At 40.6% G+C, this 27,492-nt stretch overlaps 2 protein-coding genes across 2 annotated transcripts in view; both read right to left on the reverse strand.

The window, feature by feature from the left end:
• Positions 1-14,027, reverse strand: part of tmem65 (transmembrane protein 65) — a 46,056-nt gene extending 32,029 nt beyond the window's left edge. The window contains exon 1 of the mRNA XM_008304161.1: positions 13,431-14,027. Coding sequence (XP_008302383.1) covers positions 13,431-13,710 — 280 coding nt within the window. The 5' untranslated portion in view covers positions 13,711-14,027. The remainder of the gene's footprint in view (positions 1-13,430) is intronic.
• Positions 14,028-16,453: 2,426 nt separating this feature from the next.
• On the reverse strand, positions 16,454-26,956 carry rnf139 (ring finger protein 139). Its single transcript, XM_008304162.1, has 6 exons — positions 26,414-26,956; positions 22,124-22,779; positions 21,409-21,556; positions 21,204-21,310; positions 19,980-20,231; positions 16,454-18,184 (listed from the first exon to the last, which is right to left on the reverse strand). The coding sequence occupies exons 1-6, from the start codon at positions 26,574-26,576 to the stop codon at positions 17,402-17,404; spliced, it is 2,109 nt and encodes a 702-aa protein (XP_008302384.1). The 5' UTR covers positions 26,577-26,956; the 3' UTR covers positions 16,454-17,401.
• Positions 26,957-27,492: the final 536 nt, after the last annotated feature.

Raw genomic sequence — 27,492 nt, forward strand, 5'->3', positions numbered from 1 at the left:
TCCTGTAGGCCTAATGTTGCTTCCCTGTCAGAAAAAGGGTCTCTTGTAGTTGCATAGAGGCCATTTTTTTGAGAGTGTGCAAAATAAAATTACAAGTGGTCAGATGTGTAGCGTGCGTGACGATGATTAGGCTGATCTGGTGCCTTCCAGCTGACATGGGTTGCTTTGGCATTGACCATCATGGTTGAAAACCCTTTTCATCTTCACCGATTCAGTTTCTCCCTGCCTGCCGAACGAAACAATTCATTTTGCTGTTACCTTGTCCAATGATGAAGCAATCCAGACTTGATCATTTTACAGAGCTGGGGCTGAAAAATTACACAAATATTAATAGCGACTGAAATTTGGGCTACACGTAATAAATAAACACAATCTGCCACTCTATTGGTGTTTAAAATGTACTCCCCTCATTGAAAATGCTGCTCAGAAAAACTTTGCCCATGTAAGCACAATCTCTCAGTTTCAATTTGAGCAAATCTGACTTTAGAACGACTTGTTTCACTATTTTCCAACTACGTTTTTGTCACACACCTGTGTGAGTGCACTGTAGCTGCCTGGCTAGCATCTACCTCAGCCTGTATGTGAGGAATTTAGGGAACATTATTAAATTGGAGGGGGGCTGCAGGGTGGCGCAGTTGGTAGCACTGTTGCCTCGCAGCAAGAAGGTTGCCGGTTCGCGTCCCGTTGGGGGCACTGGAATCTTTCTGCGTGAAGTTTGCATGTTCTCCCCGTGCAGCGTGGGTTCTCTCCGGGTTCTCCGGCTTCCTCCCACACAATCCAAAAACATGTTGAGGTTAATTGATGATTCTAAATTGTCCGTAGGTGTGAATGTGAGTGTGCTTGGTTGTCTGTCTCTAAGTGTAGCCCTGTGATAGACTGGGTGTCCAGGGTGTCCCCTGCCTTCGCCCTGAGTCGGCTGGGATAGGCTCCAGCCCCCCCGCGACCCTAGTGAGGATTAAGCAGTGTATAGAAAATGGATGGATGTTAAATTGGAGTGTCTACAAGCAGATCATCTAGCTGGTAGCAGCAGTAGAATAGCTCGTTTGGTGCCCTGATATAACCACTTAATCGGGCCAACGTGTAACCACATCAACATGTTAACGTTAACCTGCGCTGCTAATGTTAGCCACACTTAGCGAACCTAAATGACACCATTAACTTGCAAACGCCCTTTTAGACAAGTTGATTTGTTTTACATTTTCACTTAATTGACAAGAAGAAAATTTGCCCCCTGACCACTGTTAATTGTGTCAATCCACACAATAGTTTGGAATCAGGACTTTCAGTATTTGGAATAAGTTACTAGTGAAAATGTAGGTGTAAATCTAAGAGCATTAAACCTGTATATTTTATGGCTCTGCTGCTCAGCTAATTTTTAAACTCACTTCTATAACGGTAACTCAAAAATGTTGGCATTTCAAACTCATCTCAAACAACATTCAAGTTATAACAGACTTTCAGCCAGCAGCTGTTTATTTCTTTAAATCAGCACCTGTTTTCCACTTCTTAAAGGGCACATAAACTAGCAGTGGTAACAGATCCTGGAGCTTTTCCTATTTGCAACTTTGAGTAATTGCAAATGTTCAAAGCTGAACCTGGATTAGGATTCAACAAAATGCGAAAAGCCTGCAGGCTCTATACAGCACAAATACAAAGTTGTGGCCCAAGATCATTATTCCAAACTACAGCAGGAGTCTTCTTGTGACAGAAACACAGGCTTGAGTTCAGTGATACTCGCTGATGATGTATAATAAGAGTCACAACACAGATTTGTGCTCACACATCCTGCTGCTGCACACTGGAGAGTTTTACTTTGCTTTTTCAATTTCTGAACCCAATACTGATGTTCCAGGCTGCTGATTACACATAATCAGGACAAATAGCCTGATAGTGGTCATTGATCTTTGACACTGTGGCATATTTTTTACTCACGTATATTTTTATCTTGCTTGTCTCTGACTTGGAAAGGTATGTAGAACACAAGATAAATGGGGCCATCCTCACAAAGGACACTCCTCACAGATGTTTTAGGGTTTGTTGCTTCTAATTTTAAGACTCCTGAGTTGATGTGCTTGAGACTCCTAAGTGTTGCGACAGTATTTTAGGCAAGTACAATAACACCAAGCTGTTTTTTTTTTTAAAAACTGCATGGTATTCTGATAGTGGAAGGAGTGGTAATAATCTCCCTGACAAAACTAAAAAACAATCTAATAATACAGAGACCACAGTTTGTCAACTCTCTGCTGCTTGAATACTGAAAGGCTGCACTATTGAATTTGGAATATCTCATCCATCTCTATTATTTCTCAAAGCAAGACGCACTACTCCAAGCCCAGTTTATATGGCAGTGTAATAAGCCTAGAGCAACATCAATTTATGTATGGATTTATTACCCAGGCCTACACATGCCTATATGATACCTAAATTAATATTTCATCTGGCTTCAAGGTTTGAAAAACAAACCTAGTTGATAAGATATTTAAAAAGTTTGTTTCAAACATTACAGCTACCTCTCAAGTTATCAATCAATTAGTTCTTGGTCTATAAAATGTCAGAAAATTGTGAAAAATGTTAGTTTCCAAAAGCCAAAGAATACAACGGCCTCATTTTTTCCCCCACAAACCAATATTCATGTAACTCTCAGAGGAGAAACAAAACCAGAAAATATTCACATTTAAAAAGCTGCAATCAGAATAATTTTTACTTTTAAAAGAAATACTCATACAGATTACTTATCAGAATACTTAGCACTTAATTTAAGAGTTAACAACTATTAGATTATTCATTACAACTCTCTTCTCTACGAAAATATGCCCTCAGCATCTTTGTGAATAAGTTGGAAAAAGAAAGTATCTGTTTTTAAACTTTTACAGCCACTTAAAAGATTCCTATTGGCAGAATAAAATCCCTTCTGAATGCAGAACGGTGTCTTCATCTACATTCACTCAATAATTACATGGGAAAGCCCACTATAAAAGGCAGTGGGACTGTCGACATGACATGCCTGTACTTAAAGCTCGTACTCATATGTCAAACTCACACGAGCATAAACAGTAGATTCGCACGTCTATGGTGCTTTTTAATTAGACTCAGTGGGACATCCTGATGAGCTGGGACAGAAAATACATATGACCAACTCTTCAATGTCTTTATTAAGTGAGACGGCGGTTTAGTGGCAAATGCACGACTGATACTTCATATAAACATTTGAATTGTGTGTATTCCTTTGAGTCGGAACTGAAACGTCACTTTAAATGCAATCATCCTGGTGCATCATTTTGGTGAGATTCTGCAAAATGAATACTGCAAAAGAGCGTGAAAGTCCAGAGGGCTGTTTCGGCATTTCGAGCTTATCTAATTAAAAGTACATAAAGTCAATTTTTATGTTTTGAAGTACGAGGTGTAACCAAATTACAGCCAGAGGTTTTTTTAGTTCTGTATCCACAACTCCTCATCTTAAAAGGCCTCTTAAAAGTGACATCTTAAAAGTGACACAGACTTCAGAGCTTTATCGACCATGCTACCTAATACATTTTCTTCTCCAGTGTTTGACAGTATACATCTTGTTAAAGAACTAATACACTACTTTAACACACATTGTCAGCGTTGATTAGTTCAATCGCTGACTCCCAGTTCAACTACAGTTTCGACAAGGAGCAGGTTTAAGTGGGGTTGCAACGGATTACAAAAAATAAAACTTAAAAAAAATCACATTATGTTGGCATTTGAGTAAAAAACAATCTTAATTTTCTCAGTTTAGCAAAAAAAATAGGACTGTCACTGTCCACTCCTTTTAACCTGCCCTGTTCAGATGAACACACAACTGTTTATATTTGGCACTGCAACTCTGCGTACAGATTTAGGGAACTATTACTCGCAGAAGAGGAGGCATGTTTTTATTTGCTTGTCTGCCTGTCAGTAAGGAACATTAGGTAAAAACTATCAAACTGAATTTCATGAAATTTAGTAGAGAGGTGGATCACGTTTTTAAAAAATTGTAAAATGAGGCATTTATCTGGGGTCGAGGGCTGCACTCCCCAAGAGCTCTTCAAGTAAAAAGTAGCAGCAGTAAAACTGTATTTCACTCTACAAAGTTAAACCCTCTGAAAATAATGATAAAATTGCCAAAATGTCACCATTTTTCAGCCAAAAACTGTAATAACAGAGAGAACAGTCACATTTTTCACTTTAACAGTCAACAACAAACTGTTTGCATCTGATTCTGTAAAATACAAAAAATTCTGCACTCAAGAGCACACACAGGAAAAACTTTAGCAACTCAGTTATGATGACTTAGCTTTCGTGTGACAGAAATTCAGGGACTTATCGGCTGAAGTGCAGCTTGTGATGACACAGAGCAGAGAGGAGACAAGTGAAAAATGGAAGCCATAAACCATCTATGGTACGTAGAGCCAACACCACAGAGCACATGGAAAAACACTGTACATGCTGATTCCAGGTTGTTTTTAATGCAAATAAAAATAAAATAAAGAAATTTAACTTTGGTTTTTCTGCTTCAAATAATTTATTGCATAACTGTGTCATTCTGCACAGAAGACATTTTTGAATTCTCTATACTTCTAGCCATGGATGTGCTGTTTCCATAGAGGTGAAGGACTTTATATTGCAGTGAAAAATTAGCCTTCAGTGATTAAAAAGTGTGACAGGACAGAAGCAAAAAAAAACCTCACAAACACTGATGGGGTTCAGTGAGTTCAATTTTGCAATTAATCCCTAATTGTATGGGGATACATACAGGTTACGGATCAACTACGCTCTATTACACCCTAAGCTTGAGGCAAATGAAGCTCAAGTGCTTTTCTTAAAGTTCAAACTGACGCCTGATTATCTATTATGACTTAACAGTGTAATTTTTGTGTTTAACTAGGCTAATGTGGGATGAAAGCGGTGTAAAGAGAGACCTTTACACGTGTCACATTACATCTGGAACTTGTGCCAGCCACACATGCAAACACAAATGACTTTTTAAGGCTAGAGGGGATGAAAAAATATCAGTCAGAGATACAGTTCCTCTGCTGAGTTGTGTATCCATCTAATAGCTTGTGACTATATGATGAGGCGTCCTCAGACGGCATCAATGACAGATTTGGTTACATGAAAATCAAGTCCACCTCTGCTGCTTTATCAGTACAGCTGCATATAAGACAAACTGCTGCAGAGAATGAACAATCAGCAGTCAATCAGCACTGTTGCTTTTCAGCTTCTCTGATATACTCAGGGGTTTGTTTTTTTTTTGCTTGTGGATGTGAACTACCACTAGGGTCAGTCAGATGTTATCAAACATGTCACGATTTTTTTCGGACTGCCTACACAATATTATGAGCAGTGGGATGCTTTAAATTCCACCAAATCCAGAAGCGTAACTCTCGGCTTGAGGCGAGAGACTGCAGGCTACATTTGTGGTGTGGAATGAAGAATGTGATATCTCTACTTCTGCTACACTAATTTGTGTTTTAATTTAGAGAAAATATCTAATAGCGAGTTCACCAACAGTACAGAAATGCAATGGAAAATCGGTGTGTTCTGCTATGTTGCATATGTACAATAAGGGTGTGGTGTGACGGACACATTTGAACATTGCTGGTGAAAAGCTACACACGTGTTTGACAAGTAAAATATCTGCTGTGACACAAGTCTACAAACTGCCTACACACACACTGGCATATTCAGTCTATCGTGTCCCACTTTATCGACCGCTACTTTCACGACGAGCCCCCGGAGTTGTTAGCGTTGGCTAAATGTCTGAGATGTAGATGTAATGTTTTAATGAGCCTGCAGCCGAGTTCGCTGTCAGAAAACGTTTCGGGGCTCTGCAGTAAATGCTTCCGATTTTCTTGCCGCTCCTCGACGGTATTTAGCTCATTAGCAGTGAAAATAAAAGGGGGGTGCGGGGGTCTGAGCTGCAGACAGTCGCTTGTTAGCAAGGACTTTCCTCTGCTGTGTCATCTAATTAATAAAGTGGAAACGGTGCTGCAGAGACAGAGGTGCTGCTTTAGTGACCAACTCTCCAACATTGTACTAAAAACACACTTACTTGCAGACTTTAACTAACTTATTGTTGAGTTTGTTGGCATGCACAGAGTAAACCATAGTTTTGTAATGACATGCACCTGATGACTAATGTGCAACGCTTCTGTGACTGTTTCAAAGAAGGGACTCCCTTTCCTCTGACTGGGTCTATAGTAGTTTTCTCTAGACTATATATGTGTGTAACTGTGTCACATCTGTAATGTCCATCCATTATCTATACACCGCTTAATCCTCATTAGGGTCGCGGGGGGGCTGGAGCCTATCCCAACCGACTCAGGGCAAAAGCAGGCCCTGGACAGGTTGCCAGTCAAGCGCAACCAAGTACACTCACATTCACACCTACGGACAATTTAGAATCACCAATTAACCTCAACATGTTTTTGGACTGTGAGAGGAAGCTGGAGAACCTGGAGAGAACATGCAAACTCCACACAGAAAGATCCCAGGCACCCTAACCGGGACATGAACCGGGGGCCTTCTAGGTGCAAGGTGACAGTGCTAACCACCTTGCAGCCCCATACATCTGTAGCGTGTCAGATAAAGTTCTGACTAAGGATCAACAGCTTCAACCAACTATTGAGGCCATTCCGGCATTTCTAATTAATTGGTATCGAGTATTTCTATTGAACAACTATTGCAATCAGGAGATCTGGTTAATCATTTACATGAAATTTAAGACGACAGATTACAGCACAAAACACATATGTTTATGTATGGTTAGTCAGTGTGGGTTCAGCTTTCTTTAAAACTTTGACCTTTGCTGTCCCATTAAGCGAGTATTTACAACTGCAGCTCCGACTGAGGCCCACAAATGATTGTGCAAGTTGGTTTACACAACAGATGGCTGTATAAGTTCCTCAAATGTCATGAAAATTCATATTAGGTCTCAACAAGATCATTTGTTTGTATTTGTACTTCAAACCACTTTTTCCACACGTATGAGATTATATGTTGGCATTTGCTTTTGCATCTTGTGACAACATACTTTTACATAGCTGAAATTTCTCACATACTAGCGCAAGAGTAGAAATGGTGACAAAAAGTCTCACCGCTAATCTGATGATCTGTTTGCCTCGAATTTCACTTCTAAACATGCACTGTAAAAGACGACAACAACAGCTCTGTTTCCCAATCAAACCTCCCGATCTTTGTTACTGTCAGGCATCATTAAAGTCTAAGAAAATAAGCACCATAATAAGTTAAGCTGTGGAGAATCGCTGTAATACAGAGAGCAGATTAGCTGTGTGGGTCGAACCCTCTCCAGAGGAGCTCAGAGGAGCTCTGCTACCAGGCTGACATTCACCAATTTTACAGGCTGCAAACAACAAAATCAGCAGCTGCACTTGTGACCTTTAAAACTTTGTGGTGCTCAAAAAGATCACGACCCTCTCTGGAATTATTACCCGACATTTGTCACCCCCAGTTCAAGTGTGCTTCTGCTGGGGAGGAGAGAGGGAGATAACACTGTCTCTGTGGAGCTGCTTTGCTCAAACCCTCACAACAGAAGGTCAGAAAATAATCAGCGTAAACCTTTACTGCTTTTCAAGTTTCTATGGAAGGTTTCAAGTGTGAGAAACCAGTTGTGTTTTAATCAGTCTCACTAGATTTGTCCACACCTGTGCAGCAACCAGGACAGAAACATTCCAACAGAAAGTCTCTTACACAACAGTCACTCTGTGGAAACGCTGGCTGACAACAGGGTGTGGACCCAAAGGTGGGTCTCACTGATAAAAGACTGTCTCTGAAATATTCATTTAAAACTTTATTCTGAAAAATCATCTGACACATCATCTTACATAATACCCAGACAACGCTGTGTTGGTGCACTTTACTAATGAGCAATGTGTTGCACAACAAAGCCATGAGGAGCTGCAGCAAAGACACTGCTGAATCTCTTAGCAGTGTGTCTGACTGAGCTGATGACGGGGGGGTAGAAACAGTGGCATACTGCTGAGACGAGGAGGACAGTAAATGCACCATGAGACGCTGAGGACACACAGCACCTGGTGAGCTCACTCCAGGTGCTGCAGATTGTAAGGCTTGATCACAGGTTTCCACCCGATGTTAAATCCAAACCAAAAACATTTTAAGATCTAAAATTATTCACACACCATCTGATTTTTTTTTCCTCAAGAGTCTCCCAGCCACATGAGGACATCCCTCAGATCTTTGTGCTCATGATTCAGAAGCTGATTTTGCTATTTTTGTGCTCAGATGAGTCACTCTGGTTCTGGTTTGGTTCACATGGAGACATTTTTTCCCTTTCAAACAAACAGAAAATACCCTCTGGTGACTCAAAAGAGGAACGATACACACTGTGCGCACACACACCCGCCTGTCTAACCCACTGACTGTACAGATACACACTGCAGAACAATTCACACCACAAATGCACACGTGGTGAGGGCTACAGCGAGGTGCTTAAGTGCCAGTAATTACTATTTCAATTAAAACTGGAATCAGTAAGCCTTACCTGATGGTTTTAGGCTTTTTAAATATACAATTTGGTTAAGTTTTGTGGGGCTTTTTCCTCCAAAATGCTCCACACACTCAGGCTACACCCACACTAGCGGGTTTTCATTTTGAAATACATAGTTTCTGCTATGTTTGTGCCTTGCATTGACACTATCGTGGCCTTTTAGCATGTCTAAAACTGAGAATTTTGGAAACACTGCTGACCACGTTTCAGTTTAGAAATTTTGAGGTTATGATTCAGGCAGAAACAGAGAGAGACTTTTGGAAAAGATGACACAGACACCCACATCTGCGTTTCGATTGGGCCTCAGCATCATAATGTGTCATTCCTTGCTTCACCTATCACATGACAGTTTTCCTGAAGAAAACTAAGATAATGGACTTAAGGTAGTGTCTACCTCATTTGCTCTGCTAACAGCTGTTCTGCAGTTGAGAAAATCTCTGGTACTACTTTTCATTAATGTAGTTTTCCTCTGTAGGATCTCCAACAATTAAGCAACGAAGCCCCTGCGTCATGTTTACACCAGCACCAGGCATCCGAGTATGCGCAATTCATTTCAAAATTTGTTTTTAAAATAAAAAGATTTTAGTGTGGATGTAGCCTCGGAGCCCCTGAACTACCCAACATAACGACTGGTGGAGCATTTTAAAGATGGAGGAAGCTTCGAATTGTGTCAACTCTGACGTGCAGCCACAAATTTCTTTGTTGGTCTGGTAAGAAACTCGCAACACTTTCGCATCACACTGCAGTTTCCAGAACGATTTGTGGCTTTGCAGTATTGTTTATATCAACATCCAAGCCTAAGTGATTTTGGAAGAACTTTTTACATTGACTGCACCAGTGTGCCAAATTTTTTCTATTTAGGTGATTCCAAAATGTTTCCCCGCACTTTGCCGCAATAATAAGCAGAACTAATGGGATTCTACATGGTGTTGTTATGAATAGGATTCTGTGACACACTGATCTCTCAGCAGCTAATGATACAGAAAAACCACCGTGCAATAAGCTGCCTGACCCAGCTCTTCTTTCACGAGAGAATAGTACAGAAAGGATGAGAATGTGCAGCAATGGTGGGTGTAGAGTTAGCAGCAGACATTACTGGTGGACAGACTACTCAGCAGTGCATTCATATTTAAAAGAGATGACTGGCCTTCCCCTTCCAAATGAACCAATCTGCTGATCCCTGAACAAAAGTGACCTGACAACCCACATGATTTTGCTCAGACAGGGTATCAACTGTGTTTACAGCTGGCATATCAGATGAGATGGGATAATACTGGGTGACAGCAGGAGCACTGCAGGTCAGCAATCAAAAGTAAACACTATTACCATGGTGGAATAACACCAACAAAGTGCATAAAAAGACATTAAAACATCCAAAAAGACAGTATTTATAAGTAACTATTGCCTCCAATAAGACGCATATGACTCAGTTCAACCTGCGTATCAAATGTCACTCATATACACAAGACTCTGTTTTTTTGTAGAATATCACAAGACTAAACAAAATACCAAACGACAATGAGGCAATCTTATAAGTCAGCAATAAATTACGAAAACATCTGTGAGTCAAAGCACAGTCTACAAGCAGATATGCGATGTTTTGCGGCGGGAGGAAAACTAAAGAAATAACACTACATACACCCAGAGACAGACCTGGTAAATGTCACTGATGCAACCAGTGAATATTTAATCACACTTGACAGATTTTTGTTTGCACTCCGGAGTCCTGATCTTTTTGGACACACACTTGAATTTTGCAGACTTGTAATTCAAGCTGGCACATGTGTTTCACCTTGAAAGACTTCCATACACACAAAGAAAATGTTATTCAAGGGCGCCCGTATAGCTCACCTGGTAGCGCGGGTGACCCATGAACAGGGGCTACAGTCCCCGACGCAGCGGTTGTGAGTTCGAATCCCGCTCATGACCCTTTGCTGCAGGTCTCTCCCTCACTCTTCTCCCCCCTTTCCTGTCTCTCTCCACTGCGCTAAATAAAGGCAAAAGCCCCCAAAAAATATATTTTTTAAAAAAAGAAAATGTTATTCATAAGATTTGACAATCACTTCTTGACAGATGAGACGCCACCTGCAAGACCTCCATCCACCTCAGGCACCTGAGACTGTCGCAGCTGCTGCTCTGTGGCCTCGACACAGTGTCCTGTATTCTGACAAAAATGCCATCTGTGAAACCCAGCTGATCACACTGATGTGTGTCTGTTTCTGTTGTCGTGTCTTGAAGATATTTAAATGTATCAGCATCTGGACAGTTTTCCCTGCAATTTAGTCCACCAGCAAAGAAACGTTCAGTCATATAGATACGAGGCATCAGTCTGGATGATTATCAGTTTGATAACCGACACTATTATTATTATTATTATTGGTATTTTTGAATTGATTTCTTATCAAATAAATGTGTTTCTTTAAATTTAAATGGTTGCATGTCATAAGTAAGAGTCAATCAAGATAAGTCTTAAAAAGTTGTCTTTCATTTTAACATAAAAATATAAATGAGGACATTTCAATGAAGTGTAGTGTTGCAATTTGTGTTTTCTGAATTTTGACATGTAGACCTAAATTTTTCATTTGATTTCATTAGTCAGTGCTGGCCCTGAAATTCCATATTATTCTATCACTAATACATACAGACAGTGTGTATGGACTTAAATATACTTCCTTCTTCCTTTTCATGCTGAGACACTCATTTGTTCTTATTGTTTTCCTTTTTTGTCTCTGAATTATTGTCCACAAAAAAGACAATGAAAGGATTTGCAAAAAAAAGAAATAAATAAAAAACGAGGCTCTATGTATGATGCAAGTGCCAGAAAGGTAAACTGAGTGTGTTACGTCAGTTGAGGTAATTACAGGCTGCACCACAACACAGGTGGAGAAACCTGTAAATGAAGAGAAGCAGCGGGGGGGCAAAGATGATGTGGTAACACTTTTTTTTGTTGAAGATGTACAATGACATAGCGATAGGATGAAAAATTATATGGAAGGAAACGTTAGACACATTTTTGGTCTACTGTACAGCCGATCGTCCTCAAAAAATTAGCAGCTATGCAACGAAAGAAACTAGTGAAGGAGGCCACCAAGACACCTATGACTTCTCCTGAATAACATCCATCCATCCATCCATTATCTATACACCGCTTAATCCTCACTAGGGTCGAGGGGAGCTGGAGCCTATCCCAGCTGACTCAGGGTGAAGGCAGGGGACACCCTGGACAGGTCACCAGTCTATCACAGGGCTACACTTAGAGACAGACAACCAAGCACACTCACATTCACACCTACGGACAATTTAGAATCATCAATTAACCTCAATATGTTTTTTGAACTGTGTGGGAGGAAGCCAGAGAACCCGGAGAGAACCCACGCTGCACGGGGAGAACATGCAAACTCCACGCAGAAAGATCCCGGGTGTCCTCACCAGGACGCGAACCGGCGACCTTCTTGCTGCGAGGCAACAGTGCTAACCACCAAGTCACCTTGCAGCCCCCAAATAAGATAAAAATGTAAAATAAAAAGCTAGAAAACTTTTACACTAATTTAAAAGGGCGCTGTGTCAGATTCAATTGGCACAAAAGCCTCAAGCACAAGAGACATTTCCAAACACTATGAAATGACAAGGCAAAACAGTGACTTGACTCAATTACACATATATGAAATCAAGTCAAGTGGCTACACTACACAACAGTGTTATTTATGGTGTGATTTTAACTGAGTCATTTACATAATAGGGATTAAAACCACACAAAAATCTAGATAGACGGATAGACTATTGTGTTGTGTTCTTGTCTTACTGCTATTAGAATTTAAGTGTGTCTGCACGTACTGTTTGTGTCTTAACACCCTTGAAAATAAGGGTTGTCCCTCAATGAATGGATGAACACAAAGCTACAGATAGTTACTATTTTCACTGTGGATTAATCTGCTACTCATCTCCAAAGGAAGTGGAACAATGAAATGCATGGCACTTTGGCATGATTTAAACAACTATATTTGTCTTATCTTTCGTGTAATAACCTTTTTTTCATTGGGATCCAATCAAGACAAAGGATGTCGATGACAAATTTTGCTTGCTTAAGCTTGGGAAAACCTTTAAGACTCGCTAAAACCAACACAGACTGAACAAACCAACAAATGAAGATTGTTTCCACCAACTTGCACAGACGGTTTGAGTCTGGCAGTCGAGAGAGAACATAAGCCATGGGAAGTAACAACATGTTCTCGCACCAAAAACAAACATGGAGGACCACCAGCCGCTCGCACTGTTTATATGGAGCACAACTTGGCCTGAAAAACCAGAAATAGGATGGGACAAAGCACAGAGGGTTTGGCGGAGATCCTGGATGGAGAGGCATGAGCGAAGAGGACTGCAAGGCTTACAGAGGAAACTCAAAATTATCAACATAAATACCAAACATACACCCCAACTGACTGGTATCAGCTCAACAGACATAATATTTACTCCATGTTAAGGTGTCAGCTTGTTACTTCCAGCCTTGAGCAGTAATCACCTCATGTGTAACAACATCATTCTCGTCCCAGTAGCATTTACTGGCTGTACAGGATGACACACCTTTGCCAGTGTTGTTGCAGTTCCTGCAGCTGCCGCCAGATGTTACCAAAGAGCCGAACGTTTTCACACATCAATCAGGTGAGTAATTAGCAGCACCTGATCGAGTGAATGTCTCGTAAACCTGAGGGTTCAGGTGTGGCCCATTCAAGTGTGCAGCTTTTCATTCAAACACTGACTCCACCCAGCAGAGACCCGTTCAGGTGGAAAACTGGAATGAAAATCTGCAAACTGTTGATTTATTAACCTTAGATAGTGGTTTGTTAAATGTGAAACTTCTCATTCAATCTCTGCCACCCTTTCATCCGTGTTACTTCTTTACCTTGAGCGATGGCGATGGACTCGAAACTCTGCAGCTCCGCCAGTAAACACGTCCTCTCCTTGGGCTGCAGCCGGTAGATGAACTCTTTGGCCCTCTTGGGGGAGTTGAGCGGCTCCCTCGGCTCGTTCCTCCCGTGTGTCCCCATGCAGCAGCTCGGCGTGTGTCGCCCCGTCCCCGGCAGCCTCGGAGGCGCTGCTCCCGCCGCCACCACCACCACCGCCGGCGGGGGTAACTTGTGTACAGCCGGCCGGAGAGCTCTCTGGAGGCAAAGCTTCAGCATAGTGGCGGAGTAAATAACTAGTCCAGTCTTCAGGCTAAATTTTCTTAAGGGTTTTGTTTTTTTTCCTTAGCCCAGACCTCCGTCTCCGCGTGCCCGCTCCACCAACGTCTGCGCTCGGGCAGAAGTTGTCCGTCGCTCGGTCCTCCTCGCTGGATTCAGTGGGAAACGAATCGACGACTTTTGACGAGCGTCTCTCTAAAACTCGGATTAGTTTCGAAGCAGTCGTTCAGACCCTCTGTCCGCGCTGCCCGCCGCCCAAACATTATCCTCTGACACTCGGCGGTCAGGAGTTAGTCTCATGAACTTCAGGCTGAAGAACAAGAAGTAACCGGAGTCAAGTGTCCGCCATTAAACAGCCCATATCCGGCGGCGACTTTCAAAATAAGACACACAAGTTCTGGTTGGACCTTTCATACTAAAGCCATTAATAATAATGTTTTTTTAAAACATGAAAACTATAAATATATACAGTATCGATAAAACGTTTTCCTTTGAAGATTTCCCTTTTCACTGCTTTTCCACATGAAACCATTGGCAATTCAAATTGCAACTCATATTGCATCATCAATTATTATGTATGCATTAATGTGTATAAATGTGTCGTCACTGTTTCAACGTCACGCATACTTTGAATAATTTCTAACAATTGCTTTTAATTGTTTCTATTGCTTTATTTGTTTGTGTAATAGTTCTAACATCTTACAGCACTGATTTGTTTTAATTTATTTTAGTGTTTTTTTTGTTTGTTTTTTTTTAAATCTAATACAGTCATGTATTCTTATTTTACTGCTACTTGAAGTTTGTCTGCATGTATCATATGTTCCTTGACATCCTAGAAAATAAGGGTTGTCCCTCGATGAATAGTTCAATATAAAGCTAATAAAAACAGATTATTATTTTCATGGTGGACTAATCTAATTTCAATAAATCAATCTTAAAAAATGTAAGGGGTGGAACCATGAAAAGCATGGCACATTGGCATGCATTAAACATATTTTCTGTCAATCTGTTGATCAACAAATTATTGTATTATTTTTCTAATTTCATGTGGTGCTGGGAAATGTCAGTTTTTCATAAATTTGTTAAACTTTGTATTTCATGAAGTGGCAAGAAAAAATGTGCAATTCAACAAAATGGTGAAACAGTACCATCTACTGGTTTAATGAGCTACTTAAAGTGCACTTTCATGTCAGATGTATTATCACTGCAATTTAATCTTTCCGTGGATTTCTAACTAGTGCATACACTGAATATTATGTGTATTAATGGATACTTGAAGACGCCATTTCAAGGTGCAGTTGGTGAGATTTGAGATACAGTCCAAGCGCAATATCAAAGATGATTTTATTTACATAAATCTCTTTTTAAAACAAAAGGCAAAATGAACAGCTTTTACCTTTTAAAAAGCTTCCAGAACAATCAAACTCATAATCAATGTCCTTCATAGCTGAAACATGTCAAAAAGCACAGCTTTCTCATCATATTCGACGCCCAACACTTTCTCATCGTCAAGAAGAACTTTACGGATTCGTTGCAGCTTATTTTCTGCCACCAGTAATTACAACAGTAATGAGCATGAGTTTGAAGGCAAACCCTTAAAACGTTCAGGCTGTGGAAGTCTAAACAACAGAATACTCAGTGAAGTTATGCTTGAATGCGCTTTTTAAAAAATACTAATTTACAATGAGGGTAGTAGTGACTGAGGGATCCGTGCTGGCTGAAAAAAAAAAGGGGGGGGAACATGACTCCTAAGTGTTTCCTGGGGCTTCGTTTTGTGCCAGTGGTTTGACATTTTGGATTAACGGGACATCTACTTCTGGAGAACTGCTTCTTGTAGCTCAAAATGACGACAAATATCACAGATTACAGGAAACGACAGTTTTAGGAAATGGTTTCTCGGAGGTTGTTCCAGATATTTTTCATCTTAAGTCATCTTCCAGCCCTGCAGCGGGACCCTGAGACTAGAAACACAGTTTGAGCCTTTGAAAAAGTGCAGTCGTCATAGTTTGATGCCCAAGTTGGACACGATGAGAAATCTCTTCTGTACCAGTGATTAGAAACAAAAAAGGTGCATTTACTGAACAATATGGCATCTATCTATCACCATCTTGCAAAAAATAACCGACAAACGTACTTTTTTCTTCATTTTCAAGAAATCCAAGCAGATAACACAACTGGCACCTTTCATACTGTATTTTTCTGACATTTACTGCATTAAGAAATAATCATTTTATCCAATACATATTTGCATTTTTTTGTTTTTTTGGAATACAGCTCTTCAAATGCGGCTTACGCTACGCCTCCATATCAGCATTCTTTTTTACAAACAACCATTTGTGGGTTCGAAACGAGTACTTAACCAAACTAAACACTGATTTCTGTGAAGAGAAATGTGGAAATTAGCATTGTCGGAAAAAGAAAATCATATGAAAACTCTTAATCTGAAGGGACAAAGTGTGCATGTGTTTGTTTCATTATATGTACAACAACGTACACAAAATGTAAGCGAGGTCACACAAGAGACCAGTAGTAAGTAATGACAAGAGGTATATCAGTGATTACAGTAGCAAGTCACTTTTTTTTTTTTTTTTTTGAAATCAGACACACCTCTCTGCAGAGAAAGCTGCTTAACTCTCCTGCCTTCATTCTCTCTCTGGACTAGTTCAGTTTGCATTTTTTAAGGACAAAAGTGTTGTGCGAGCATACCACAAACATGAATCGTCGCCGATCTGCAAGTCAGAGGCTGGTTTACGAGTGTAATTGATGTTTTGAATGCACAAAAAAAAAATCATTGTGAAGCAAAGAAACCAACCGTCCAATACAATAAACGTCACCGACATGACAAAGAAAGTTATCTTGATAAAGACCAATCATTTTTGGCAAAATTGGGGGGGGAAAAAAACAGCTGGAGCAAGTAGTGACAGGTTTCAAAAGTTAGCTTCCAACAATTTCTGTACTCCAAACTCACAAATCTTGCAGACTGACAGATGAATCAGTTGATTTTATCGCTCCACAGTTGTGCCATTATTAAACACTCCAGCTTCTTTCCCTACAAACGCCATGCGAAGGAACATGAACCGCATCTTTAAGACATCGTCTGAGAACATTTCATGTCGGCAGGCACACACACACTATCCTTATACGCACACAAATACACATTAGGGCTGCATAAGTGACAAAATCTAAAGAAAGAGGAAAAGAAAGTGTGGCTTCCTTTTATGTTGTTCTACTCAGAAGGAGAAAAAGTTTCTACCAGACAGAATCTCCAAGATTCTGCTGCAGAAAATTTGGATATTTTACTTGAACTTAATGATGTGTAACGAGTTTGAGGCATCGGGAAATTAATGCTATGGAGACAGCCGTGGCCACGTAGCAAGATTTATATCAGGATCTCCAATAGTTTGTGGGGAAAAAAAAAAGAGCAATATGAGTTTTTGGTCTACAATACGCAGCCCCAGCACACACACACTCGGCACACACACAGAATGAGAGCAGCAGTTACTCTTTCCACGAGCCCTTATAGAGTAAAACTCAAAATCAAACAAGAAGAAACTAACAAGTAAATAAGAGAATGACATCCCTGACATTTTTCAAGAACAAATTAAGATGCTGAAATTGTGTTTTTCATAAATCTTTTTAACTTAAATATAATAAAGATATATGTATATTTTTCTCTATAGATCTTCTCTTGTCAGTCCTCAGTAGAGTCTGTGTCGTCATTGATATAGTCTTCTTCTATTGGCGTGTTGCCATTCTGAGTCCCCCACTCGTCTTCATCGTACTCTATGCTGTCATTGTCCTCCAGCAGGTCGTTATCGAGCTCTGCCACTCCTCCTGCAGCCTGAGCTCCAGCCGCCGCTCCATCGGCCAGCAGCTCTGCGGCTGGTTGTCCATTCTGGTCGTCCCCCGGTGCCGGTGGGCCAGCGGCAGCGGCGTCCTGCGGCGCTGCGTAGCCCCCGTTGTTGTTGGAAAAGGCGGCTCTGTCTCGGCTCTCCTCCTCGACGTAAACTCTCTGGTGGCACATGGGGCATGTGTCCTGGATGTAGAGCCACTTCCTCAGGCACAGCGCGTGGAAATAGTGGTGGCAGGGCGTGATGCGGGCCGAGGTGGCGAACTCCTGGTAACAGATGGCGCACACATCCTCGATGTCCCTTAGTTGGTCACCGCGCACCTCAGGCAGCGAGTTGATCTTCTTGACGGCCGTGCGGCGGTTGATGAAGGTCTTCCAGCCGTTCTTGGCCTGCAGGTAGATGTTGAAATAGGCGTGCAGGCACATCATGCAGGCACGGATCTTGCTGCCCGACTCAAACATCATGGTGTAGGCGCCGTTTCCGAACATGATGACGCCGAAAAGAAACTCGATGATGTTGCCTGTGGAGCGCACGTAGTAGACGTAGTCGTCCAGCTTCTCCCACAGGACGTTGGAGAATCCATCAGCCATGAAGAGACCGTAGACCGTCAGAGACACAACCACCTGGAGTGAAGGAAGGAGACAAGTGAGCCAGCTTTAATATGTAACAATAATAATAATAATAATAATACATAATACTTACATTAGTTTTACAAAAAGACAAATAAATAAAATTGTAACGTGTAGAGACAGAAAGCGATTATGGGTCAAAACTGCACTACCAACCTGCAAAACTAAGGCTGAATTATGACCCTAGACAGACCATTTTGAAAATGGAAAAGTCACCAGCAAAAGCTTTTTAAGAACCCCTAAGCAAAATTGAGAAACTGTACTTGACAACAGACTCTTCTGTTATCTGATGTACTTATTCATCACTTCAAAGACTCAGTGACTGAACCAGACACAGGCCATAAGTCTAAGTCTGAGAATATAACTCTCCACTGAAGCCCAGGTCAAAAATCTGATCCCCAAAACCTGCTAGCCGGCTTGAAAAGTAAGTTATCTTAAAAATATATATAAACACTATTCACCATTTATTTGCCAAAAACTGTAAAAACAGAAACAATCATTGGATTTTCAACTTCCTAATGATCCTCGAACAAACTACATGTAAAGTGCTTCTAAGCTTACAATGTTGATATTTCAAAATCACTTAATTCAACATGTCTCATTTAAACATTTACTACAAGTAAAGCCTTTACCCCAGAAAAAAACCTGTGACTCACAGTCATGTGACAAAAATTCAGGGACTCTTCAACTAAACTGCCGTTTGTGTTTACACAGAGCAAAGAGGACACAAGTATGAAAACAAATGAAAGCGCTTGAGAGGAAAATAAAACATACTTGAGCAATACAATAAGCGTAGTAAACAGACGAGCAAACTGTCGGCGAGTTTTTGGAAGACACATCAGAATGTGAAATATCTTTTCTGGGGTTGACGTGACTAGTGTGAAAAACTGCTAGTTTGCAGGGGTTGTAAAAATGTAGGAACAAAATATATTTTCTGCAACCATCATTTTTTCCCACTTGAAAAAATGTCGTACACAGTGATTCCAGTTTTCTTTAATCGTTGCGCAGTAAGTAATAAAAAACAAGTTTTCTTTTCTTTTTTTATGATTTATGGCATTATAACTGTATAATACTGCACAACAGACATTTCTGTATTTCCTCCACCTCTAGCCACAGTAGTTTTGGTTCCATAGACATGCAGGAATAATGAAAAACGAGCCCAAAGTGAGTAAAACTGTGACACTCAGAAATTTCTCAGGGTTAAAAGGCTTTATAAAAGTCAATAAAACACGAACGGCTGACTCCTTTTCCTTTAGAAATCACACTCTTATATGCACGAGAATCAGCTGAATAGTTTACATCTGAATCTTTAAGACAAAGATTTTAAAAAGTACTTGCTGGCATGTTTCTCAAATTCAAGCTCAAGTTTTTGTTAATTTCATGACAACCACAATTTGAGTCAGTCTGCACAAACAGAATATGCTAGTCTTAATAAATACTACATACTGGTTCTTTAAAGAACTACAAAATAATCCACAAAAAAAAAATCAGATTACAGTTTATTTCTCTACCTACATGTGTTATCCCCAATGACCTATGACCATTTCCAAACTATTTAAACAAATCAATGTACCAAGGTCCAAGGTCTTGTGACATGTTTTCAATTTCCATTTTTAAAGGGAGAACAGACAAGCTCAAGTAAAGCAGGTTAGTGGACCTTTAAAATTACACTACTTCAAACCAGGAGGGCTACTGGAATACACAAAACTCCACAGGCTGAACAAAACCTAACAGGAAGTGTCTGCATTTGAAATTTTTAATGTCACAAACTCAAACTGAATGTGCTCACCTTGAGGCAGAGCTCGACACAGAAGGCGGTGACGGCGAAGAGCCACGTGTTGAGGGCGTAGTGGTGCCAGAGGGCGTAGCTGAGCGCCACGGGGAGCACGAAGAGCGCAAGCGACACCAGCAGGACCGGGAAATGGCGGCGAAAAGAGGAGACATGGGAAGCGCTGAGGGACATCAGGACAGGGTCGGTCATGCCGTGAATGAAGTGCAGGATGGCGGTCAGCAGAAGGCACATGTTCCGGCTCAGACGGACCTTTGGATCAAAGTGACAGAGACTCTCAATTACTGATACATTTATGTAGTTAGGACCTGTCCAGGGTGTCCCCTGCCTTCGCCCTAAGTCGGCTGGGATAGGCTCCAGCCCCCCCGCGACCCTAGTGAGGATTAAGCGGTGTATAGATGATGGATGGATGGATTTATGTAGTTAGGCAGGTGCAAGATGTGCAGAAACAATGTTTAGAGTGGTTTGGAGTTGGGCTGCAACTTCTGATCATTTTCATTGTCAATAACACAATGAAATCAAAACTCTAATGTCTCCATGGGAAAAGCGAAATCTCAGCACCAGTGGTCAATGTATTTAAATGGCACTAACATGCGCTACACTCAGACTCAACATAAGCTTTACTTCATGCGATGTAGGGCTCCACCTGATGATTGTTTTTACTGTCAATTAATCTGGTGATCATTGTCTTGATTTATATATTAGTCATGTGGTCTCTAAAATGTGAGGAAATGTTGGAAAATGTTCAAATAATTGATCCCAAAAGCCAAGATTTTGTTCTCAAATGTCTTGTTTTGTCCACAACACAAAGTCATTAAATTTACTCACACATAGGACCAAAAAGCATATTTAACAAGTTGGAATCAGACTTTAGACTTTTTTGACTTAAAAAAAACTCTAACCAATTCCTTGTTTTTCAGAATAATTAATAAAAAAAAAAACTCTAACCAATTCCTTGTTTTTCAGAATAATTAATAATTAACAATAATTAAATTAATCATTTAATAGTTGAAAACTAATCGAATAATCAAATAATAATATCAGCTCTAGCTTGGTGGGGCAAGATGCACAAAGTCACATTGATAATCATAATGGCAAAAGTCAAGTAAAGCAGTCTAACAAATAAAAATGCTAAAGGTTTAGAAACCCAGTAAATATCCATTATCCTTCTAAACATCCACAGTAATCAATCTGTCCGTCCAGTGGGAAGCTACAGCAACTTACCAAGCGTTCCTCAGGGTCCAGGCTGCTGAGGCCGGTCTGCAGAGCCAGGATGAAGAACAGAACAGGAGCCACGAAGCCTAAACGCTTGTCCTCCTCCTCCGTCGAACCTGAGGGTCAAAAAACAAACAAAAAAAACACTCAACTCTCGGTACATTGTCACAGTTTGTACGCAGACTTACTGTGCAACACACAAACTCGGTCCTACCTATGAAAGCCAGGATGCTGAGGCCGAGGTAGTGTGCAACAGAGGAGATGACGGCGCTCATCCCCAGCACGGTGAGGGTGGAATCACAGCCAGAGATGATCAGGTTACTGGTCAGATCCCAGAACACGTCCCAGCTCAGCAGGTAACCCTGAAAAACAGTACAGGCACACAGGCACGCATGTTACTTGTACTTATACTCCTTTTCCTCTTCAAGTTCAGATTATAGCCCTGGATTATACTGCAATCAGGCAATGTGTCCACCAGCTGCTGGTCACATTTCCCTTTATGTTTTGTATTAAATAAGTTTCTGCAGGTACATTTTTAAAGACCTTTTTATCTCCAAACAAAATGTCAGTTCACACTTAACAATCAAAGATAAACTTGTCAAAAAACAATGGAAAACAATAAACAAAACTATCAAGTATATACATTTCATGACATCTATAAGACGTATATTAAAGATTCCAAATAATCATAAATTGATTATTCATTTATCTCTGATCTGAAAGTCGCATAAATTGATGGTTAGATAATACACAATTTATGATTTTGCTTAAATTCATTCTTGCCAATTATGAGATAATGAATTACAAAAAAAAACACTGCATAACAAATGTTGCAGCCAACAGGCAAAAAAAATATTCTAAACCTTTGAAATTTACAACTTTTAATGTGTTTTTTTTTTCTCTCTCAAGGAACAGAATTCCGTGCATACTTGTGCATCCGAGCTTCCGTCTGTGGCGCCTCCTGTAGCATCTCCGCTCTCCCTTCTCACCGCCCGGACTACGTAGACCAGTATCAGCGCCTGGGCAGTGACCCGGGTCAGCCAGAACACTCGCAGCACATCGGGGAACCTGATCCTCTTCCACGTGTCCTCTAGCAGCAGCTGAAGTCCATAGATCCTGTACATGTGCCGTACAAGCAGGTAGACATACCGGCATGAGTAGTAGAACCATTTGAGTCTCATGGCCAGGCAAACGGCCGTGTTGAGGGCCAGCGCCAGGCCCGAGAACACCGCCACCAGCTGCCTGACGTCCGCAGGAAGCTCGATCATCAGCCCCCACAGAGGGATCATGATGTCCAGGACGACCAGTGCGGCAAACACCGACTGGAGGTTTAGCAGGAACACGTAGCCGACGCCGAAGACGAGCTGGACCGCCGCCATGCCCAGCCACAACGTCGGCCCGTTTCGAGGCAGCAGCCTGAAGCCCAACGCTGCTTTGTAGTAGGCGCTGTAGAAGTCTATGTGGGAGGTGGCGTAGTAGTTTATGAGGACTGCTGCCATGCCGAGGAGAACAGCAAAGAAGAGGGTGTAGAACTTGAACAAGGCTTTCTGGGAGAGCAGCAGCACCACACTGGAGATGAGGACACCTGGGAGACACATTGACGAAATAGTAATTTCGTTAATCCTTGCTGCACAAAGTAGAACATGAATGAAAGAAAATATCTGACTGTAGCTGTAAGTTTGTCTGATTCGAAAGTTCACTAAAAAAAGCCAACATCATTAAATGTTGCTCATTTTCAGGTTAGGAATGTGAACGTAGTAGTGGGAGAGAGAATGAGACAAACCACCAAAACATAAACAAGATTAGGAGGAAAATAATCAGCTTGGAGCACAATAATCCTGACGAGTCAACGGCAGGACAAGAAATGGGGCAAAGCAAGCAAAAACATTTTCTCAGACATAACATGCAGGTGTTTAGTTTCAGATCATTGTCACACAAGTAAAGCGCAAATCAGACAGACGAATACAGAAAAAAAAAATTGGCACGAGTTAAAAATGAGCTGCCATGAGATTAAAGATCTAAGCCCCTAGAACTAAATGGATAAAATAAACGCCTGAGCCTTTACTGGGAAAGGAATGCTACACATAAACAGCATGCAGTCGTAAACAAGCACCATAATAGCACAAATACTGATTGGCTTTGAATGAGTTGAACCAATCAGGTGATTGCTTCCCTACAGTGGTGTCACCATGGCAAAAAAGTGAAAAAGTTGCATGAAATGTCCTAAACTTTGTGTCCTGTTGTATATTTCTGTGAAGACTTTATTAAAAGGTACATAAATGGTGGTTCATTATAAATGTCCACATCATTTCAGTTTATCACAGATGTACTAAGGTAGGATTAAGCTGAGACTTTTATTCAAACACTTTAAATCTTGTGCACAAAATGGCAAAACGTGAAAGCAGGATTTTCACTATGTCTGCATGTGTAAACAGGTAAAAACACATTTTCTTGTTTTTGATGTTTTCATTGACAAGAAAGCTGCAACAAAACTTGCTCCTAAACAGTCACATAAAACGTATTATTAAGAACTTAATAAACATCATTCACCAAACAGAGGAGCAGCAATTAAACAATACAAAAGTTGAAACTTATATAATTTCGGCATATAAATCAGTATACTAAAGTGGACTGTCTCGTTATCACGTGGCCCTTTCAATACATAGTTTGACAACAAATTGTGAAAAGAGTTTTTGTGGATGCCTTCACATGAATTTACTCACACACATTGAATCCGATCTCATCTTTAGAAACGAGCACGCAGAGAAGACAGTAATTCTCAAACACACTTTTTAGCATTGTGGTGTGAATCACTTTTAATGTCTTGTTTTCAGTTTAAATTCAAGTAAACCTGACACTACGCTGGCTTTTTGTGCTGCTACTAAACATAAAAGAGTGTAGATTAAAGAAACATGAGATCCGACTGTTGGCTGACCCACTTTAAAGGAACCTTATTTGGCCCCCTGCCTTTCCAAACCTAAGCTCTGCTAACACCAGGAGCACTGTCAGAGGGCCTGATCTGCTCAAAGGTCTACAAACTGTAAAACCTGAGAGTTATGTAACCTGCGTGTTGACTCCAAGAGAGAAGAACAGATTAGGTGTTTTCTTGAATAGCGACCTTCTGCCAGACTGGAAAAATGCAGACAAGCCCTAAGCATATTGACTTTGGCATCACTGCTTTTGAAATGATGAAAAAAATTGAATTACATTTTCATCGATTACGGTAAATAAAATCAACTGAAATTTTACTTTTTGTAATGTAGGGCTGCAACTAATCACTATTTGTATTGTTGAATATTTTCTAGATTAATCAACTAGTTTTGTGGTCTAAAAAATGTCAGAAAATTCTGACAAATGTGGGTCAGTGTTTCTCACAGCACAAGATGACCTCCTCAAATGCCTTGTTTTGTCATCAACCCAAAGACATTCAGTTTACTGTCACTGAGGAGCAAAAAACCCAGAAAATATATAAATGAAAGAAGCTGAAATCAAAGAACCTTTTTTTGTTTAAAAAAAAAAAAAGACTCATACTGATTAATCAAATATTGAAACAGTTGGTTATTATTAAGCTGACTGATTGTTGCAGGTGGTGTGGTAATTGGATTGACTGATTGATTTGTCCATCAACTGTCACTAAGTATCATCAGTAATTAAGACAATGAGCTAATTGCTTAAGTAATTATTAAGCAAAAACTTGTGCTGATCAGACAAAAGACACTTAAGTGTCAAGCTGGGGTCTGAGATACTGCAAAGAACCTCATCTTTATGATTGATCAATTAATAAGAATACAATTTTCAAAATAAGTTAGTTGCAGCCCTAAATTTAGTCTCTAAATAAATGTATGCCATCCTTTTATGTCAAGCGCTACACAAATAAAGTTTTAAACTACTTTATAACTAGCTAACTATTCTCTCATTTAGGTTAGTTACTTTTCAAACAACAATGCTGTTTGAGAGGCTCACATCAGTCTCTGTCTGGACTCAAATTATCAAAACCTATGCATTTGATTACCTGTAACACTAATAATCTGATTGACAGTGGTTAATACTGCAGTATTTATTTTGTCTTACCCCCATATCTAAACTGAGTCTTACACAGAGTAGGTCAGCAAAATGCAGTCACACTGCGTGGAGTGTAATGTGAATTTAACTGAAAGAAATCCTGCTAGAACTTTTTTTGCTGCTTGATACAAACAGAAAATGTGCACAATTCTCATTATCTATAACTGATCAACAAGAAGTCATTTGTATGATATACTTTGACTTCAGGGTTCTTAGATATCACTTTGGTTGCAATGCATGAGATATGTTGCTGTGTAGGCTTCACATGTGCACAGCAAAAGGGACAGTAGTGAAACAGTGAAAAGGAGAATTTAGTTGCAATGTTAAATGCAAGAAAATATTTTGGCAACAGAACCAAATCCAGTACCCTGTCTGCAGTGTCTTGCCACCACTTAAGACAACACAACTCATTTGTTTGGTCATTGAAGTCATAACCACAAAGCTCTACATGACGAGTGCAAAACCAGATCTGAAAACCATTCAAACAAAAAACTATTTTGAATGCTGATGACAGTAACAACATATGAGGTTCCAGCATTTCTCAGCTTTCCTGAAGTTTTTCTTTTTCTTTTTTAAACAGATGCACTCCTTTACGAAATCACCTTAATCACACCCGACTTATCAATTCTTTCAACAACAACAAAAAAAAGTTTTTCAACTTGCTGTAAATTTCTGTATTTTTTGAATGAAATGAACATCGCAATGTTAGTTTTATGTAGCCCTAACATATCCCCATATCCTTAACATACTTCAGACAAGGTATGAGTTGTCTGAGAAAAGCTGAAGGAGCTATTCTGACAGGCAGCGTGACGGGCTACCTATTTATCCTCCACGGTTACTTTGAGGACATCTGTCTCAGCCCAGCGGGGATACAAAAAATGCCACAACACCTGTGACTGAATACAGCTAGCTAGTTAGCCAGCGAACTGACAGCGTTGTACTTGAGTGAATGAGGTTCGAGACAAACTAGAAAAGCAGTGTGTCTGTCAAATCTGCCTCGTATTTACATTATTGCAGGCAGCTAAATCGGCTTTCGCCGCTCTGACAGGTGACACAGCTCCACACTGCTGACTAACGGCTCGGCTAGCCTGTTAGCTTAGCTTGCTGCTTGTTGATAGCAGGCTGCTGCTCTTGACTCTGCACATTAAACTGCTTACCCATGACTCTGACCAGCACTTTGCCCATCGCCCCGGCCCATCCCGAACCAGGGTCGTAGTAGGAGTTAAAAATGGCGTCGATAATAAAGATACAGGGAACTCGCAGAGCCACATCCAGCACCGCTAAGGCCTGCTGGCCTATCCGGGCTTGAGTGGACGCCATACGGCTTCAGCGGAGGGCTTACAGTCCTGGTGAGCCCCGGCTATCCATGTAATGCTAAAACGGGTCCCCTCAGCAGCCGCCCCTCGTCTTTGGTTTCGCTTTGCCTGACGTTTACTTGGCAGTTGGCAACCTGCTGCCGTCCGCCATGTTCCTCCAGCGTCAACCTCCTGTTGCTTCTTCTTCTTCTGGTGTTTAATGTGGAGTTCCTGCAGCCGCCCACGCCGTTACCGCCACCAGCCGTCACACTGCGGGCTCCCCTCTCAGATCCTGTGCCGTCCGGTGTCACCAAATATACGAGAATACCTTTTAAACGGCCATTTCCTATTAGCTCCGGCCGCTTTGGGAAGACCGTAGAAGTTGCTAGGCTCTTCCGACGTAACGTGACGTAGAGAACGGCGTCAGTGGGTGTGGCATTTGACGTAACAAGCTCTATACTAAAATTTCACAACAAACAAAACTACAATTAAATACAGTTTCATTCTGACATTCCTAAAATATTTTTGTTTGTTTGTTTGTTTGTACTGTTTTCTTTTTTAAGAGTTCTTTTTGCATTTCATATTTATTGTTTTACAATATTCTTCTTAACCCTCCTATTACCTTCTAATTTACTGACATCTTTTATCCTTGGGTTCAGTTTGACCCCAGCAATTTACACCCCCAGGAAATTGTCATAATTAAAATTGTTGCCCAAGTTTATGTGTAAATAGCCCATGTGTAAATCTGACAAAATCATGTCAATAACTTATTTAGAGATGTTGACCCCAAAGATCATAGGAGGGTTAAATATGTAATATAACATATTTTAGTTTAAGTTATAGCACAAATCCAACAGAGACAAAAATGCACTGTGTCACATCTGCACTCTCTGTTTGGACATGGTTAAAAGAAAAAATGCTAGGGAACAACACTCATTACT

The sequence above is a fragment of the Stegastes partitus genome, unplaced genomic scaffold (genome assembly GCF_000690725.1).
Source record: "Stegastes partitus isolate 25-593 unplaced genomic scaffold, Stegastes_partitus-1.0.2 Scaffold2150, whole genome shotgun sequence".
NCBI lineage: Eukaryota > Metazoa > Chordata > Actinopteri > Pomacentridae > Stegastes > Stegastes partitus.